The sequence below is a fragment of the Cydia strobilella genome, chromosome 6, assembly GCF_947568885.1.
Source record: "Cydia strobilella chromosome 6, ilCydStro3.1, whole genome shotgun sequence".
Taxonomy (NCBI): domain Eukaryota; kingdom Metazoa; phylum Arthropoda; class Insecta; order Lepidoptera; family Tortricidae; genus Cydia; species Cydia strobilella.
This window is the reverse complement of record NC_086046.1, coordinates 19,960,977-19,978,471: the sequence shown is the minus strand read 5'-3', so window position 1 is coordinate 19,978,471 and position 17,495 is coordinate 19,960,977. Positions and strand designations below refer to the sequence as shown.

The 17,495-nt window shown below is 39.0% G+C and overlaps 3 protein-coding genes across 11 annotated transcripts in view; 1 reads left to right on the top strand and 2 right to left on the bottom strand.

The window, feature by feature from the left end:
• The window catches only part of LOC134742269 (disintegrin and metalloproteinase domain-containing protein 11), a 784,213-nt gene extending 780,004 nt beyond the window's left edge, over positions 1–4,209 (bottom strand). For 6 of the 9 annotated variants that reach the window (XM_063675307.1, XM_063675303.1, XM_063675305.1 and 3 more), the window contains exon 1: positions 3,961–4,209. The gene's annotated coding sequence lies outside the window, so the exon portion shown is untranslated. The remainder of the gene's footprint in view (positions 1–3,960) is intronic. The other 3 variants (XM_063675309.1, XM_063675313.1, XM_063675304.1) reach the window with 2 other exon arrangements.
• An 8,882-nt stretch (positions 4,210–13,091) lies between these two features.
• LOC134742283 (large ribosomal subunit protein bL21m) lies at positions 13,092–13,864 on the top strand. Its single transcript, XM_063675333.1, has 2 exons — positions 13,092–13,252; positions 13,336–13,864. Exons 1-2 carry the CDS (start codon positions 13,195–13,197, stop codon positions 13,803–13,805), a joined length of 528 nt encoding a protein of 175 aa, XP_063531403.1. The 5' UTR covers positions 13,092–13,194; the 3' UTR covers positions 13,806–13,864.
• A 243-nt stretch (positions 13,865–14,107) lies between these two features.
• On the bottom strand, positions 14,108–17,139 carry LOC134742248 (regulator of telomere elongation helicase 1 homolog). Its single transcript, XM_063675277.1, has one exon. It carries the CDS (start codon positions 17,046–17,048, stop codon positions 14,136–14,138), a length of 2,913 nt encoding a protein of 970 aa, XP_063531347.1. The 5' UTR covers positions 17,049–17,139; the 3' UTR covers positions 14,108–14,135.
• Between the last annotated feature and the right edge of the window lie 356 nt (positions 17,140–17,495).

The window sequence follows — 17,495 nt, the reverse complement described above, 5'->3', positions numbered from 1 at the left end:
TCGGGGCGGGGCGGTGCGTGGCCGTTCTGTATGATAATACTATTATTATACGCTAACATCTTCGTAACTTACTTTTTTTATTCGTCGACTGTAATGGTTGCATTAATGGTTGAAAAATCTGTAATTGGGTACTTTTTGTGTATGGTCTCCTAACTCAACTATAATATTCATTTCGAAACGGTTTAATCAACTAATTCAACTATAATGAATTTGACTACTCACTTGGCGCTGCAGTCCTGTGGAAAAGACACCAACGCTCGACTATTTCATCAGTAATACCTATTCATATATTATGCACGCGTTGATGTCTTTTGTACTACTGAGATACTTACCTTATTTTCTTTAATTATTTAGGTTTTATTGTAGAAAAAGTATTATTTTAGATGACTCGTAGAATAAGTATTGTATGCAATAGTGATATAGTCAAGCTTTCCAATCTCGTACCTTCATTAGGCCACTCAGCAAACTTCGTGGCCTAAACACGGTACTCGACTGAAAAGCTCTCTATTATATCACGATTGTATAAAATACTATTCTATGCAACTAGCTCGTACTAACATATTAGGTAGTGGGAGCTGCTGTCAGTGACTCGGAGTAAGGACACAGGGCGGACACGCTAAACATCAAAAATCACTTGCGTTTCTATGTGTGAACGGCACGTCTGTATACGCGTCATGCGCCATTGTGTGAGTAAGTTGCTTAAAAACAGTACTGAGCGGTCGGCAAACGGCCGTCAATCTGCTGTCGCGGGGCGAGGTAACTCGAATCGGGGCGGGGCGGTGCGTGGCCGTTCTGTATGATAATACTATTACTTATTCTGTGATAAGGGTACTGAATTCTACATTTTATCCCTACTAATATTATAAATGCGAAAGTAACTTTGTCTATCTGTCTGTTTCCTTTTCACGCTTAAACCACTTAATCGATTTAAATGAAATTTGTTATAGAGATAGTTTGAGTAAGGACTCAAAATAGTTTTTATCAATCATCATCATCATACCACGCACACGAAGCCGCGGACAGAAGCTAGTTCTAAATAAATTCATAACTTTTTTAGGGTTCCGTACCTCAAAAGGAAAAAACGGAACCCTTATAGGATCACTCGTGCGTCTGTCTGTCCGTCTGTCACAGCCTATTTTCTCCGAAACTACTGGACCAATTAAGTTGAAATTTGGTACACATATGTAAGTTTGTGACCCAAAGATGGACATGTAACGTAAAGAAATTAATTTTAAACACGGGGGCCACTTTTAGGGGGTAAATGAGAAAAATAAAAAATAAAGTTTGTCAAACTATATCGTGTTACATATCAAATGAAAGAGCTCATTGTTTTTTATAATTTTAAGATAAATAGTTTAGAAGTTATTCAAGAAAATAGGCAAAAAATGACCATTCCCGAGACCCCTTTATCTCCGAAACTACTGGGTCAAAAATTATTAAAAAAAATACACAAAATACATCTTTACCTATAGATCACCGGAAAACCTATTGTTTAAATTGTGTAATGTACGGAACCCTTGGAACGCGAGTCCGACTCGCACTTAGCCGGTTTATTTATAGATTATAGACACCACCATAAGAACAACTATAATAACTGACAGAGAATGGCGTATGACATATGGCGGGAACAGTGGCTCAACGCAAACAGTGGCTCAGGTCGCCAAAACATCGCTATACACTGTAGCACCCTTACGTGTTAGAATAAACATTGCTCTTCCATTTGATTATGTTCGATTACTGAATGTTTTTGTTGTATTAACAGAGAAGCAAATAGCCTCTTTCATTTTATTAGGTTGAGTAAGCCACTGCACCAGGCTATTTTCTCCGAGCCACTGTTCCTTCCTTGACCCTACGCTAACTAGCTTCTGCCCGCGACTTCGTCTCCGTGGGATGATGATTGATAAAAACTATCCTATGTCTCGAAGTACAGCCGCCGCGGACACTCGTGCCTGAGGAAGGATTCCCGACGAATCCGAAACATGTCGCCAAAAGCGACTAAAAATAATAGTGAGTGAAACCGTACTGATCTAAATATTTTATCCTATGTCTTTCCTCAATCCTCAAACTAACTCCATACTAAACTTCATCTACATCGGTTTAAGCGGTAACAGACAGACGGAGTTACTTTCGCACCAATTATATAATTAAATATATTAATAACGGGTCACTCACGTATTTTAAGTCGAAAAACGCTCGACATGTTTCACTCCGTACCGAGGAGTGTCATCAGGAGCTGGCGTTGCGAGTCATCGGGCGCGCAGAGGCTGCGGCCCGCAGTTTGCGCCGGTCCGTCACCGTAACGCAAGCTCCTGATGACACCCCTCGGTACGGAGTGAAACATGTCGAGCGTTTTTCGACTTAAAATACGTGAGTGACCCGTTATTAATATACTAGCATTTGCCCGCGAATTAGTAATTTGGGTATCTTAATTCTTAAACAAATCTGCTTTTTAATCCATCTTTTTTTTACCCCCAAATTGGTCCACACTATACATTTCCACCCAATTTTTTACACCCTTAAGGGATGATTTCGGGGATAAAAGTTATTTTATATCGTTTCCCACAGCTCAAACCATCCCCATACCAAGTTTCATCTAAATCGGTTGAGCGGTTATTGATTCCCCATACAAATTTCCACCCCCCCTTTTCACCCCCTTGAGGGGTGACTTCTGGGATAAAATGTATACTATGTCCTTCCCCGGGAATCAAACTATCTGTATACCAAATTTCAACTAAATCGGTTTAGCGGTTTAAGCGTGAAGAGGTAACACACAGACAGACAGACATATAGACAGACTTTCGCATTTATAATATTAGTATGGATAGTATGGATTTAATATGTCTGTGTCTCACGGAAGTTTTGTTATTAAAATTATATAATGAATAGTAGGGATAACGAATTGGAATTTATGGTCTAGTGTAGAGTAGTGCCTTCGCCAACTTGAGTAAAAACATATGCACAGCCGAAACATCCTTATCTTAAAGCAGTTAAGGCCATTTTCGATTGTACATTTGCCAGGATTGGAAATGTAGATCCGAACACGATGTTATGTATGTTTCACGCGATAGCTTAAAAACGTCATTTCTGTTAGGCAGCGGCGGTGTCATGGTCGCATGTTTATCACCTGTCATGTCATGCGTCACTTTCGCACTTACATACTTGTTAGAACGTGACAGGCATTTAACAGATGAAAAAAAACCGACCATCTTAGCCCCGCTGGTCTAACGATTTTGGGATTTCGCTGTAGCAAAATGTTGTGTTCACGTAGTCCGTATTTTCCTCTATAGATCTTGACATTATGATAAATATTTTTACATAATTTATTGGATATTATTCATGGCTATGCCTCTTCATTTGACTTTTTTCGACGTTTTTATTATTCTAAGAGCTAGGAGCAAAAAACGAATTCAATACACTTTTTTTAAATGGGGACTACTTTTGTATGGAGCAGCGATCACGTGACTCCGTCCCCTTTCCTCTTAAGACAGTTAAAACCGTCTCTTTCACGCTTGGGCAACGGTCAAATCTGTCACACTGGTCACACATCCCAATCAGCTGACACTCAAAGCGCAAGCCCCACAAAATACTGCCATACACTTCCACGAAACATACCAGAGGTTAATCTAAACAAATAAGGTTCTACGAACGGAATTTATTATGTATCTCCGGGAAACCGTTTCATCAAATAGTAATTTCTCATTTAGGTCGTGTGTAATGGATTCTTGATTAGCTGTGTGCTGTATATATAATCTATAACTGAAGCTATATGAAATACTACGTTAATGCAAAGGTTGTGATGTGTATGAAAGTAAACCTGATTCGAACGGTTATGTATCATTATATCACCCTTATGGAAAAGTGTTAACTTAAAAAGGTTATGCGAAAGTCCTTAACGTGCCGCTTTCAGGCTGACATCCCGTCAGCAGCCGAGCGCATGACAATAACACGCTTACCACGTACCTATGAAAGCAGCATTCGCATTACAACCGGTACAGGTTCCCCAAGGCACATGATGAGTTGACCCTGTTACACACACATGTCACTGACCTCTGGTCTCTTCACAGCGCGGAAGCGCGTGCAGGCAGCATGGCCAGGCGATATCGACCGTGCGCCGGCTACCGCCGCCCAGCGACTGACGCGAGAACGGTGCGCGCGCAGGCTCCGGCGCTCTCCCTCCCCCGCGCACCCCCTCGCGCCTCTCCCGCCCTGCGCCGGGGACGCCCGCCTCGCCGCATGGTGCTGAAAATTGTCCAAGTTTGCACCTCAGCGATTACCTTGTATGGGGGTTGGTAAACTTTCTTTTGGGGCTGAACGTAACTAATTGGAAAAATTGCAACTATATTTTTTTTTAAAGTAAGAAAACATTTTTCAAATGTTTTTAGCAAATTAAAGATGTATGTGATAAATGAGCATTAGTTTTATTAGTATCTTAAGACATACATAACGTAAATATATTATGAAAAATGAAAATTAAAATGAAAAATCAATTAGTGGTCACAATGCTACAAATTGAGAAGGGTTGATGTATACTTGTGAAGGAGACCCCGCAGCAGCAAGTTAAGGATAAGTACAACCAATACAATAATCGTTAATTATGTAGGTACAGAAAATAACATATTATGGTCCTTCGAACCGGATCATTGGTTAAAAAACTGATAGTTTTAAATAAAATATATCTAAGGACACAGCGCCTACTTTTTATATCATACGCTCATCGATAGCTTGCTTTTTACTTCACGAAAACAGTCCATTTAAACAAGCTCCCCTACCAGCCGGCGAGCCTCCGCTCCCGTGTTTGTTTTCGGCCGCGGCCGCGGCGCTCTCGGCACCGCGTGCCCGCCCGTCGCCATGACAACGCGCCCCAGACGCCGGCGGACTCGCCCGAACATCTCCGGACTCACCCGAACGCACTCGGCCGGCCGGCGACCGACGTAGACCTGGATTTTGAAAATGGAACCTGGATAACGCTTACCGTTAGTTTTACTGGCGCGCTGCGCCGCTCTGATTGGATGGAATGTTTGTTAGCGCGCTGTGATTGGTTGAAACTTGGGTTGAACAATGAACAGGTTTTAAGCAACTTTAGTGAAGCAGTTTAGACTGCGAGAAAATGGGATCAAACTTAAGTGGAATAATCATTTTAGAAATAGTTTCTAGTCAGAAAACTCAGTTTAATGTTATAAAAGTAACCGTAAAACTTGATATTTTAATTTATTGTGGTTATAGTCTCTTTTTTAGGGTTCCGTACCCAAAGGGTAAAAACGGGACCCTATTACTAAGACTCCGCTGTCCGTCTGTCTGTCACCAGGCTGTATCTCAGACACCGTGATAGCTAGACAGTTGAAATTTTCACAGATGATGTATTTCTGTTGCCGCTATAACACCAATACTAAAAAAGTACGGAACCCTCGGTGCGCGAGTCCGACTCGCACTTGGCCGGTTTTTTCAAATCTAGTACCTAGCTAATAGTCCTACTTCATTAGTCATCTTTTATTTTATGTATGAGTTTTCAGAAAAAAGTGGACCATTTCCTTTTTTTAACGAAATTTTCAAAAAAAAATTGTTGTAAGGTCTGTAATTATATATGGGCCTTACTTGCCTGAAAATAAAACTTTAGATTTTGCTTTGATTTGATAACAAAATCAAAAGCTAAACAAAATCGTTCAATCTGAATCGGCCTAAATATTTTAACGCATTTACTGCCAGCAGGTTCTGTTCGTAGTCGTTTTTCGATACATACGGGTTTACGCATGTTATTGGCTACGCTCGTAGCGCGTAGCAGACCCTGGCAATGAATATCGGCTTGACCGCGTAGCCAACACGCCAATCGCTAACGCTCCGTAGCAATCGAAACGCAACTGTCACTGTCGCACTAATATGGAAGAGTGATAGAGAGACACAAAGTGTTTCGTTGTCGAAGCGATAGCGATTGTCACCTTGGCTAGGCCGGCTGTGATTCGAACTGTTAAGTGATTACTTGATTAGTGTGGTTATCTATCAACGCTATCAATTGCTACGCCGTAGCAACCGTAGCACGTCTACGCGTCGTAGCGCGCGTAGTCAGGCCATAATTCAAATTCAAATTTCAAATAATTTATTTCATGTAATTTACACACAGAAAAACAAAACATTAAAATATTCAACATCAACACATGAACATATAAAAAAATTACAAATAAGTATAATACAGTGGCAGCCAAACTATTCAATTTTATTTGTATTTAAGCTTTCCCTTATTTATTTATTTTTTACATTGTGTTTACTAGTCCATCTACTGGGCCTTACTGAAAATCAGCGTCGCGGAGTGTGCCATGTTGGCTCACACCGTGACACCAAGCTGAGTAAGGACCATTTAGCGCAACCTCATTCTGTTTAATTATTTCTAGTTTTAGTCTTGTTATGTTGTGCTAATAAAGACTTTTTCTTTCTTTCTTTATTTTAGCTACCACTGTATCACACTTGTAGGGGAATGTAGTCCCTCACAGTGAAGAATTAACGGACAGTCAGGTTTCATCATTCTCAGGATGGTGTTGGTACTGTCCCGCACCCGCTTGCCTAGTTATCCAGAAGGCCAACTTTCATTCCGATATCAAAATGATTTAATTTTGTTATCATTTGCGCGTGCATTTCGCTCATAATTGTCTGTACATGTATTAGCGAGAGCGACACGCACGGACGAATGAGAACAAAATGACATCATGTCCAGACGGGATAATCAAATCGACCGATTTGATCAGAAAGAAATTGGCGTCAATTTCCACTTTAATCATCAATTTTAGATTTATGGCGATATTTAGAATAATTTAAAAAAAATGCCCTGAAACGCGAATACTAGCGTCACAAATTGGTGTTCTTGGGTCCGAAATTACCCATTAGTACCGTTTGGTAACCAAAATTTCGTAACCAGCTACAGAATGGGAATCAAGATTACGTATTGGGCCAGCCTGTTACCATTTTGTAACTAAATTTGGTAACTAGCTACAAAACAGGAATCTAAAATTCCCTGTATGAAGCCAGTTACGAATTGGGCCAGTGGTACCATTTGGTAAATAAATTTTGTAACTGGCAACAAAATGGAAATCCAAAATTACATTAAATCAATAGGTAGGTAAGTTAGGTTCATTAGGTAGCTTCAAATGCCCGAAGGGCAAACTGCCCAGAAATAGAAATAGTTAAGTTGTGAAGGAAATGTTTTTTGTCCGACGAACTCCAGCTAACTCTAACAACCGTGGCTACGAATCGGTAATTCCAAAGTCCAATTTTGTAACCAGTTACAACCTGGGATTTATTTTTCCCGTTTCGAAGCCGGTTACCAAACGTGGTTACAAATCGGTAATGGAAAAGTCCCAATTTGGAGCCAGTTACGAATTGGTATTTCTTTCCCGTTTCGAAGCTGGTTAGCAATTTTTAGTTACCAAACGGTACTAAAGGGAATTTCCATTTTATCGATAATATCGGTCATAATCGGCGGTCAAAATCGGCGAGTCAAATTGGCATTTGCGTCCGCACCACCTGATTTGATCAGACAATTTAATCAGATTGGTTTTTCCACCATCTTGCCGCAAACCAAGGGCCTGACACTCTTTGATTCAGAAAGATAGTCTTATTGCGATTCCTATAAGAGGAAAGAGAAAATAGTGCCATGCTTTGTCTTAATCACCGACCGGGCATTTTTTTTATGGTCGGGTTATAGCATCATAGCAAGGAGGCGATGTCGAAATACCGAAATTTATAAGAGTGAAAGAGAAAAAGGATTATGCTGCCATACATGAAACTGTCAATACATGGATATGTGTATTATGCCGCAAACCAAACTGCGAAATCGCCGTGAAGTTGTGCGATTGTGGAGTCATACGCAACGTCGTTGGTGTCCCTCTCTTACTCACATGTTAGAGACAGACACCAATAGTTGCCGGCCACATATTGCAGTGAAAATATGGCCCGTCTGCAGGCCCTATAACAGTAATTTAAGGCGAGGACCACAAAGAGAGGACCACGTGAGGACCACTTAGGCCCCGGTAACGAGGTTAGGGCTTGCTTCGTAACCAAAAGTGCATGGGCTCGAATTACAAACTTGTGGGGCAGTGAATTGTCTGTTGAAACAGACGAAACCATATAGCCTATGTCACTAACACAATTTTGACGAATTCATCCACATCTCATATGGGCTATATAAATTTTGAAAATGGCGTCCGCTAATGAAAAAAAGAGAGGGGGGATTGTTTTTTTTTTCTTACTATAGCAATATGGGTATCAAATGAAAGCTAGTGAAAAGACCATTTCAAAAATATATGTAAATAGTCTAGTTTTGTGTTTGTTTTAATAATAGTTGCAGTTTAATGTAACAGAAAATTATACTTTTTTCAACTTGATGTACTTTTCTTATTTTTGGTTATATCTGGTTAATTATTTTTAACGTTATATAGAGGATATTCACAGTCACTTGGTATGTATTTTGGAATGATCCATTCAGTCATTTTCAATTTAGAGCAGTTCAAAGTCAACTGTGGATTGTGAAATTTTTGAACGTTTTCTAATAATTTGTTAGACGAAGTAGTGAGAAAGTTACAGTATGTTATATATTTGTGATCTACTCACAAAGCCCTTTTTTTTCTTTTTTTTTAAACTACGTCGGTGGCAAACAAGCATACGGCCCGCCTGATGTTAAGCAGTCTCCGTAGCCTATGTACGCCTGCAACTCCAGAGGAGTTACATGCGCGTTGCCGACCCTAACACTCCTCTCCCTCGAGCTCTGGCAACCTTACTCACCGGCAGGAACAGAACACTATTAGTAGGGTCTAGTGTTATTTGGCTGCGGTTTTCTGTAAGGTGGAGGTACCTCCCCAGTTGGGCTCTGCTCTAGATCTGGAATGACATCCGCTGTCCTGTGCCCTACCACACAAAGCGAGATGTCATTCACAGTGCCCATACCTCTCTTTTGGACGTAGTTTAAGGACATACCCGGGTCCAAAATCCGGGTCCTTTCATTTGATACCCCACATGGTATGATAAAAAAAAGTAAAAAACTTTGTACTGTTGACTTTTTGACGTCACAGCGACTACCCCCACCACTTTCGCGTTTGTCATCTCATATATTTGTGTTCAGGACATCACACTGAATGTACTGATACCAAATATGTCCATGTTTGCGACGACATGAGCGAAAAGTAACCTAAAGCCTGTTCCGACAAGCCACTAATTCTAACAAACCAAAACACAAATCACAGAGGTCCTATGGTCACCTCCTGTGTCCGTCATCGGATCAGCTCGATGTATAGTCGCCATCAGATATATCGGAGCGGCCGCGGTTCTCAAAAATATCTGAACACGCACTCTTAACGCCCTGACAATAGAGGCGTGTTCAGATATTTGTGAGCACCTCCGATATATCTGATGGCGACTGTACGTGAAGGTAGGTATGTGAAGTTTTATAGTTTAATCGAATAATGGTAAGTGGGTCTAATTTAGCTTACAAGATTAGACCTGAACATACAAACATACATACAAACATTGCAAGGTAAATAAAGGTGTAAAAATTGCTGTTGATGACAATGATGACCACACACACACATGGCTAACGAAATTCTTCATGTAAGTTTTATGATATTTTTAAGCATAATGCAATATACTGAAATATAATGTATAGGTATGTAACTGTACATATAAAATACGACATAACATACCTTAGTTTCGTTGTCCATAGCTTGCAGCTAATCGCGTACCGGGCGTAACGGTGAGTATCTTTTAATTTAGTATGTATTACCTATGTCCACTTTATTTTTATTTCTTCATTTTACGTATATTTTACGTCATGACTAGTTGACTACGTCAATAATGACTTTGTCTTTGGCAGCATAGATTACATTATATATATAAGATAAATATTATAATTAATCTGTGATTGGCTTTGGTTTTATTTTGAGGTTTTATTTATAACGTAAGCTTTTTAATTTGTTTTTAATCTACTTTATTGACAGAGAGAGCGCGAACTCTATTTTATCTTTGGGCATAAATGCTTTCGTACCTATGTCTGTCCGGCTGTGTCTTCATGTCGCATTTCTTGCGCATTTCCGAACCGATTCTCATTTAATTTTGTGAGCAGAGAGGGTCTAACGCGAAAATCGAAATGTTGCGGTCCAGCCTGCTTTGATTTTTATTAACAAATTGTCTCGATGAGTATTAGTTGCCTCTGGAAAGAAAAGTACAGTCAGCGATAAAAGCTAAGTACCAAAACTAAAATTATATATTTTGCCAAAAACTATTTTTTTACTGTCCACCCGTCTGTCAGTGGGCTTTATCTAAACATCATCATAAGTATGTATATTTTAATTATAACTTTCTTATTCATGTACCTACCTATTACCGTTTTATATTTTAAAGCTGCGTCTCTGTCCGTTGTTTTTTATTACAAGTTTATATTTAACTTGCCCTGTTAGTATTAGTAGGTTAGTTGGTTAGTTAGTTATTGTGTTAGTGTAGGTCAAATCTTGAAAGCTAAATTTGACCCATTTCCGTTTGAGCTGAAAATTTGCATACATATGTGATTCGGGTGACAATGCAAAATTATGGTACCATAGAGCTGAGCTGATCTGATAGACAGGAGGTCACCATAGAAACTCTGTAATGAAACAACGCAACCTAATTGTGTTTTGGGGTTTTTGAAGTAAAAGTAGTAAAACTTCTTTAGGCGCGACTAGAGGGTAACTCAGATTTTTTCTGACGGAAGTAACGCTCAGTAGTAACACGCGTACAATAGGACAAACGTCAAAGTGCCAACATAGCGATAAACGTCATCGTCAAAAAAGTTTTACTTCAATCGCGCGTAACGATTACACGCACACACTTTTTTTAGAATTGTCTCGATGAGTAGGGTAGGGTAGGAAACAGTGGCTCGGATAATAATAGCCGGGTACGGTGGCACTCTTGACCTGATTCCAACATGATAGAGGCGATATTGGGGCGACTGAGCCACTGTTCGAGCTGAGTTACTATTTCCTACCCTACCCTATTAGTTGCCCGCGGTAAGAAAAGTATAATCAGCGATAAAAGCTTGTACCAAAAATTAAAACTTTGCCAAATACTTGTTATAAATTGGAAAGCCTATACAACGCTTATACCAATTTTTAATCCAACATTCCCATTTCAATAATCATTTTCATAAATAAAGCTCTTCGCAATACACTCAGCCCATAAACATCACAGCAATTGATACGCGTTTCATAAACCTAGGCTTCTGGGCCACTTAGCGAAATGGCGTCTGTATTAATTTAATCTAGGCGCCATTGTAAGCCTGTGAAGCACTCCGGCCAAATTAACGGCTCAAAACGGGATCAAAATGGAGGACAAAAACAATCGCTGTGGATGTATCAATAGTAGATTGTGTTACAAGGGAACGAAATGACATATTTACGGCGAGGGCGTATTTTAAATCCTAAACGAAGCGAAGGATTCTAAAGTAGAATCCTGAGCGTAGTGAAAGATTTAAGTGTGTTACGCCCAAGATGGCAATCATTTTGCTACCATGTGACACATACAACTTTCACATCACCTATGAGGTAATTATGATGCTTGAAAATATTATTTAAAGTAAAAAAATTATGTGCAAAAAAATGTAAAAATAGTGTCCTAGAACAGAAAAGTGTTACTTTGATCCCTCCTAGCAGGGAAGAAAAGTGCCACATTGATCCCTCCTAGCAGGGAAGAAAAACCCCTTTTTCGAATTGGTGATGTGAAAACTTTTTTTTGTAACTACTACTTACTACTAATACTAATCCTTAAACACCTTTAATCCTTTAATTATTAATTATTAATAGAAATAAGTTAAGAAAAAAAATATTTATTCTCTTTATTTAAGAGCTTGTCACCGAGGTGAACATGTCGCAAGAAAATGTTGTTTTCATTTTATTAGGAACATTACAAATAAATATCACCCGGCAGTGTCTGAAGGTCTACCGCGAAAACAGAAATTTAGTTATCTGCCTCTCTATCGCTCGAATATGCAAGAGTGATAGAGAGGCAGATAACAATTTTGATTTTCGCGGTAGACCCCTCTGTTTCTTTCAATCCATCTGTGTTAAGAAATGTGGCGTCTCCTCTGTAGCGTCGATAACTGCGTCCATTATACGTCAAAAAAGATTCTGAGCGACCGCGAACAGGAGGACGTATCCAAGGCCACCAACAGGGTGGACCGATGACCTGATCGAAATCATAGGGATCCTTTGGTGGAAGCCTATGTCCAGAAGTCTAACTAAGTACGTCTTTCATGATGATAATGAATTAAATAAATAAAATAAAATAAATAAATATTATAGGACATTCTTACACAGATTGACTAAGTCCCACGGTAAGCCCAAGGAGGCTTGTGTTATGGGTACTCAGACAACGATATATATAACATATAAATACTTAAATACGTAGAAAACACCCATGACTCAGGAACAAATATCTGTGCTCATCACACAAATAAATGCCCTTACCGGGATTCGAACCCAGGACCATCGGCTTCACAGGCAGGGTCACTACCCACTAGGCCAGACCGCTCGTCAAATTTGACAAAATACGTAAAATTTGACAAAAGTTGCACAATACACACGCACGCACGTAAAAAAATAAAAATGAAGGACCTAATTAAAGAGTATACCTACATAATACTCACTGCCTAATGACCCAACCTCATGTATTCTCTACCAATGATCTATAAGCAAACATAGGTACGCATACCTACTGCTTGCGGCAATAGCCCACACTTTTACCTACTTTAGTTCTGGTTTCTATTAGACCTCTCCACACTCGTGCGCGCCGCAGCCGCGCGCAGCCGCGAACGCGAGTGTGAAGTCTAGTTCCTTAATCATCGAAATCGACTCCACACTCGCGTTCGCGGCTATAGGAGTGCTTCTGCGCTAGGTTTATCGAGAAAAATTCTAGACCAAATGTGACAGAACATAGAACAGAGTGCATAAACCAAAAAAAAATTTACCACAAGATATTTTTTCCCCCATTCTTCTATTTGAAAAATAGTACAACAAATAAAAAGTACAAACTTTTCGAACCGAATATATCATATTTCTGAACAGAGCGCTAAAGATGTCAAGTCAAGTGTCAAACGGTATTTTAGGATGATTCTAGGTTATGTTTTGCTGAAAATGTTCCTTCTTTAAAACGTTAAATTGACCAAATACACAAGGTTTTCTTAAAAATATGGCTATGATCAGAGCAGGTTTGCAAAAACTTGCAACTGCTTTTACTGGCAGCCAAGGTAATGTATCCTTTTTATTACCACGATAGTATATCGTCTTATGTTAACTGTGTATCGAAGTTTATAAGTACTTTCTGTTTCAGGAGGCATTTTATCAAGATTTTTGAGTAATTTAATACCCCGAGAGAACACAGCTGACACGCAGAAGGATGTCATAGCAACATGTAACAAACTAATAGAGCAGAAAGCCTCAAGGAACTTCGCTATTGTGCATCTGCTCGGCAAACAGTGGCGTGTCACTGACGGTGACTTGCTCGTTGTCGAGGGTTACTGGCCACCGAATATCGGGGATAAGATAAAACTAGATAAAGTGTTGCTTGCGGCCACTAAGGATTTCTCACTAATAGGGAGACCACTAGTCCAGCCTGGCTTGGTCAATGTCACTGCTACAGTAATATCTAAAGCCCTCTCGCACACTCGCGTACATTTCAAGAAGAAGAGGAGGAAGCAGTATATGAGAATTAACTTCCAGCGGGCTGAACAGACAATGTTGAGGATTAACTGTGTTGAGATAGCTAATAAGATCAATGAGGCCCCGAAGAATGTTTTTTAAATTAGTAAAGTTTAGTTGTTAGTTTAATGTTGTAATATAGAAATATTGTAAACTAAAAACGTGTTTTTCTCTATGTCATGAATGGGGTTGGCCAGTCGAAATAAGCACCATTTTTGAGTATTTGCTTCTACATGTAATATAATTTCAGATCTTTAGGGTGTGAACGTTTCAAGGTTGCTAAAACATGACAGTGAATGTCATTATTCTAAGCACTGAGCATGACAACACACTTCAAGGATTAGTTTTACTTGGTTTTACATACGGCTTTGGCATTGATATTAATAAAAATAAGTAGACAAAAGTAGTTAAAACAATTTATTAAATTAAAAGTCAATTTGATAAATTCTCTAATTTCACATTATCACAATATTCCTGGAAACTACCTTTATGTTCCTCTTTTAAAAACCTCTTCATGCCTTTAAATAAATAAAACATTTTCCTATTTTCTAACAAACTAGTTAAAACTGTTAAAAACTTGCTATAATTCCCTTCTTTCTTGTAGTTTGATATTGACGTCTGAAACTGCTTGTACTCGTCAGCTTGTAAAAGGGTTTTTATTTCTTTTACAAAGTCGATAAGTGATGTAGGTGGTTCTTTATCAACAAGGGCTGCTCCACTGCTACTCAATAAATTCTCATCAAAACCAAATGGTTTAATTTTGAGTTTCTTTTTCTTAGGTGGTAAAATTGTTGCCTCCTGACTTTCAACATTCCTTTTATGTATAGTCACTAAAGGCTCGGATTTTATGCACGACTGATTGCTACTATCAATTGCACTGAAAAGATCCTTGGTCTCTTTAGGTTTGAACTCATTCACATAAGCAGATGATTGTGCGTTTTTGTAAAAATCCATAGCAAAGTCTGCATACACTTCATTTGAATTTGGATACTGGCTGACTGACTTTTTGGTAGCTTTACTTACTATCCTAGTTTGAGTAGTCGGGAAAGAAACTCCAGTAACATTTCCTTGGTTTGCTTTGAAAGTATAGGCTTCAGTAGGAAGTAAAGGTTTCAGTTTTGGAGAGGGCAAAATTGACTCGGCAGTTTTGAAAAATCTGCAGATTTCACTTACCGTTTCTCCAAATTTATTGGAAACGGTTATGTGATTTCTTAGCCATGCTGACAATTGCCCTTTTAGCTTAGGGCTGTTAAATCTACTGTCACATAGTAAGATGGCACCATAATCATTCTGGTGCCGAATGACTCTGCCGATAGCTTGATTGACTGCTCTAGTGGCCTCCAAAGAGTACCATTCATCTCCAGACAAGAAGTCTTTATCACAGGCCCTCAATTCTTCCAAATACTTTTTCTTTAGGACTATTCTTGGATCCTTTAGAGGAGGAAACGGCAAACCAGTTATGATGACAGCTCTACCATTCATGTCTGCAAAATCTAAGCCTTCAGACACCTTTCCTCGGCAAACAGCCATGAAACATGCCCCTCTAGTGCTTGGATCACTAATTTTGCTATAAAAATCGCTCATTATAGCATTAAAGGTGTCTTTCCTCTGTGGCTCTACAAAAATTGGCTTAATGTTATTAATACTTGACCATATGCCTTCTGACTGCCACATTTCTTGACATTTGTTCATGATAGGATAGGAAGGAAAGAACACCAAGAGACCATCAGGCACTACTCTGGTGAAACTTAAAATCGTCCGTCCAAGGGAAGAAATATATTTTGGGTTGTCTCTGTTCTGATAATTTGAGTTTAGCTGTGTAGAGTCAGGCCCTTGTGGGATAATCTTGACACAGATCTGATTTGCTTTGATTATATGGGGATTCTCTAATTGTGTTCCAATTGGAATCCCAAGCTCTGATATTAAAGGTTTAAGAGGGGCTAAGGTGCCACTAGTTAGGATGATGCTTCTTACATTCTGCTCAAGTAACTGCTTCATACCAAAACCCGGGCTGAAACACCAGTAGCTTAGAACTCTTTCCGAGGATTTTGCTTTAGCTGTCTTCAAAGCCCCCCAACTGTCTGTCTTTTTGTTGTTTTTCTTATCTTCTACTTGAACATGCACCTTATAACACATCTTCACCCTTTCTTTGTGAGCGTGAGTTGTGCCACTGAAGACAACATTCAAAAGATCTGCTATCTTTTGTAGCCCAACACCTTTCCGTTGAAAAGGTGATGCACTCGCAGTTGATAGGTACTGTATTAGATTTTCAAGCAATATTATAACTGCCATTTGATTGTGGTCTTTTATTTCAGCTTTTTCTAGCAGTTCAAATATAAACCCACCAGGATATGTGGAACCGTCGTTGCCTACAGTAATTTCATCCATCGCTTTTTCAAAACCTAGCATCATTTCTTTCATAACACAAAGATCATCACAAGTAAAGTCTTTAGGTTGATTGTTGTCCATGGTAGCATCAAGTTCATCATTGGTATCACCAAATGACCTCATGACATAAGTAATCTCCTCAATACACAGGGCTATGTCAGTCGATCTAATCTGCAATGAAGCAGACTCTTCACACATTTTCTCTACATTATGAGCTTCATCTAAAATAATAATATTGTTTGTCAGTTCGACACCATTCGCTTTCCTAGATTTTGGGTCTAACAAATAGTTATATGGCATGAATATAATATCAGCATCTTGCTTTAACTCTTTTGCTAAATAGTAAGGGCAGGCTTTTAATTTCTTTCCCAAAGTAACCAAGTCTTCAATATCCAAAATATCATCCTTTACAGCTCTATCTTCTTTCTTTGTCTCAACATTGTTGTAGAAATGGCAGGTCCGAGATTTGACTCTCAACTGACACATATGTACTTTGTTCATGTTATTTGTTTCTTTAGAAACTTCCGGGTGGATACACATTTGATCTCTTGACCCTAAAACTGCTGCTTTTACATGTTTGTAACTAGATCTCTTCAATTCCTGCATTGCTTGCGTTAATTGTGAATGTGTGCGTGATGCATATATAATTTTCGGCATACCCCAAGTCATATTATCTTTCTTTCCCGCTCCTTGTTTCAGCGAGTCTCGTAATGCTTCGTTATGTTCAGAGAAATTCCCAAGTTGTGCATTCATTTGTAATTGGGCTTTCTTCACTAACAACCAAGCTAATGAGGAGCATAGTAAGCTCAACGTCTTACCAGTACCCGTTGGAGACTCCAAGAGTGCATTGGAGTTGTTTTGCAAGCTTTCAATAACTCTTTCCATGTACGCCTTTTGCACATCGTAAGGCTCAAAAGGGAAACTCACTGGTATACCACATATCATTACGTCCGGCATAGTGATATATTTTCTAATTATTTAAGTATATAGTTAAAATAACGCTCATTTAACACACAAACATTAAATAAAATAATAAAATTAATAAATAACAGCAGCCACGGGTGAGCGATTAAGGCTGTCTGACATAAGTGACATTGACGTTGACAATTTTTCGCGCCATAACAATTCCATACAAAGCCACGTTCATAAAGTGTGATTTATTGCAAAGCACTGATAAATAACATTGATAACATTTAAAACTTTCACGTTTTGGACTCATTTTAAACATAACGAACAAAATTAATGTAACCTGCGTCGAAACGTCTCCAATTGGTCTGCAATAAAGTTAAATATAAAAGTAAATATAGTTGGTCAAACCAAATTGGCAGTAAATAAAAACAAAAAAAAAACTATACTCATCCTTTTCGTTTGGGTGCTAGTACTTGTAGTAGTTGCATAGTAGTT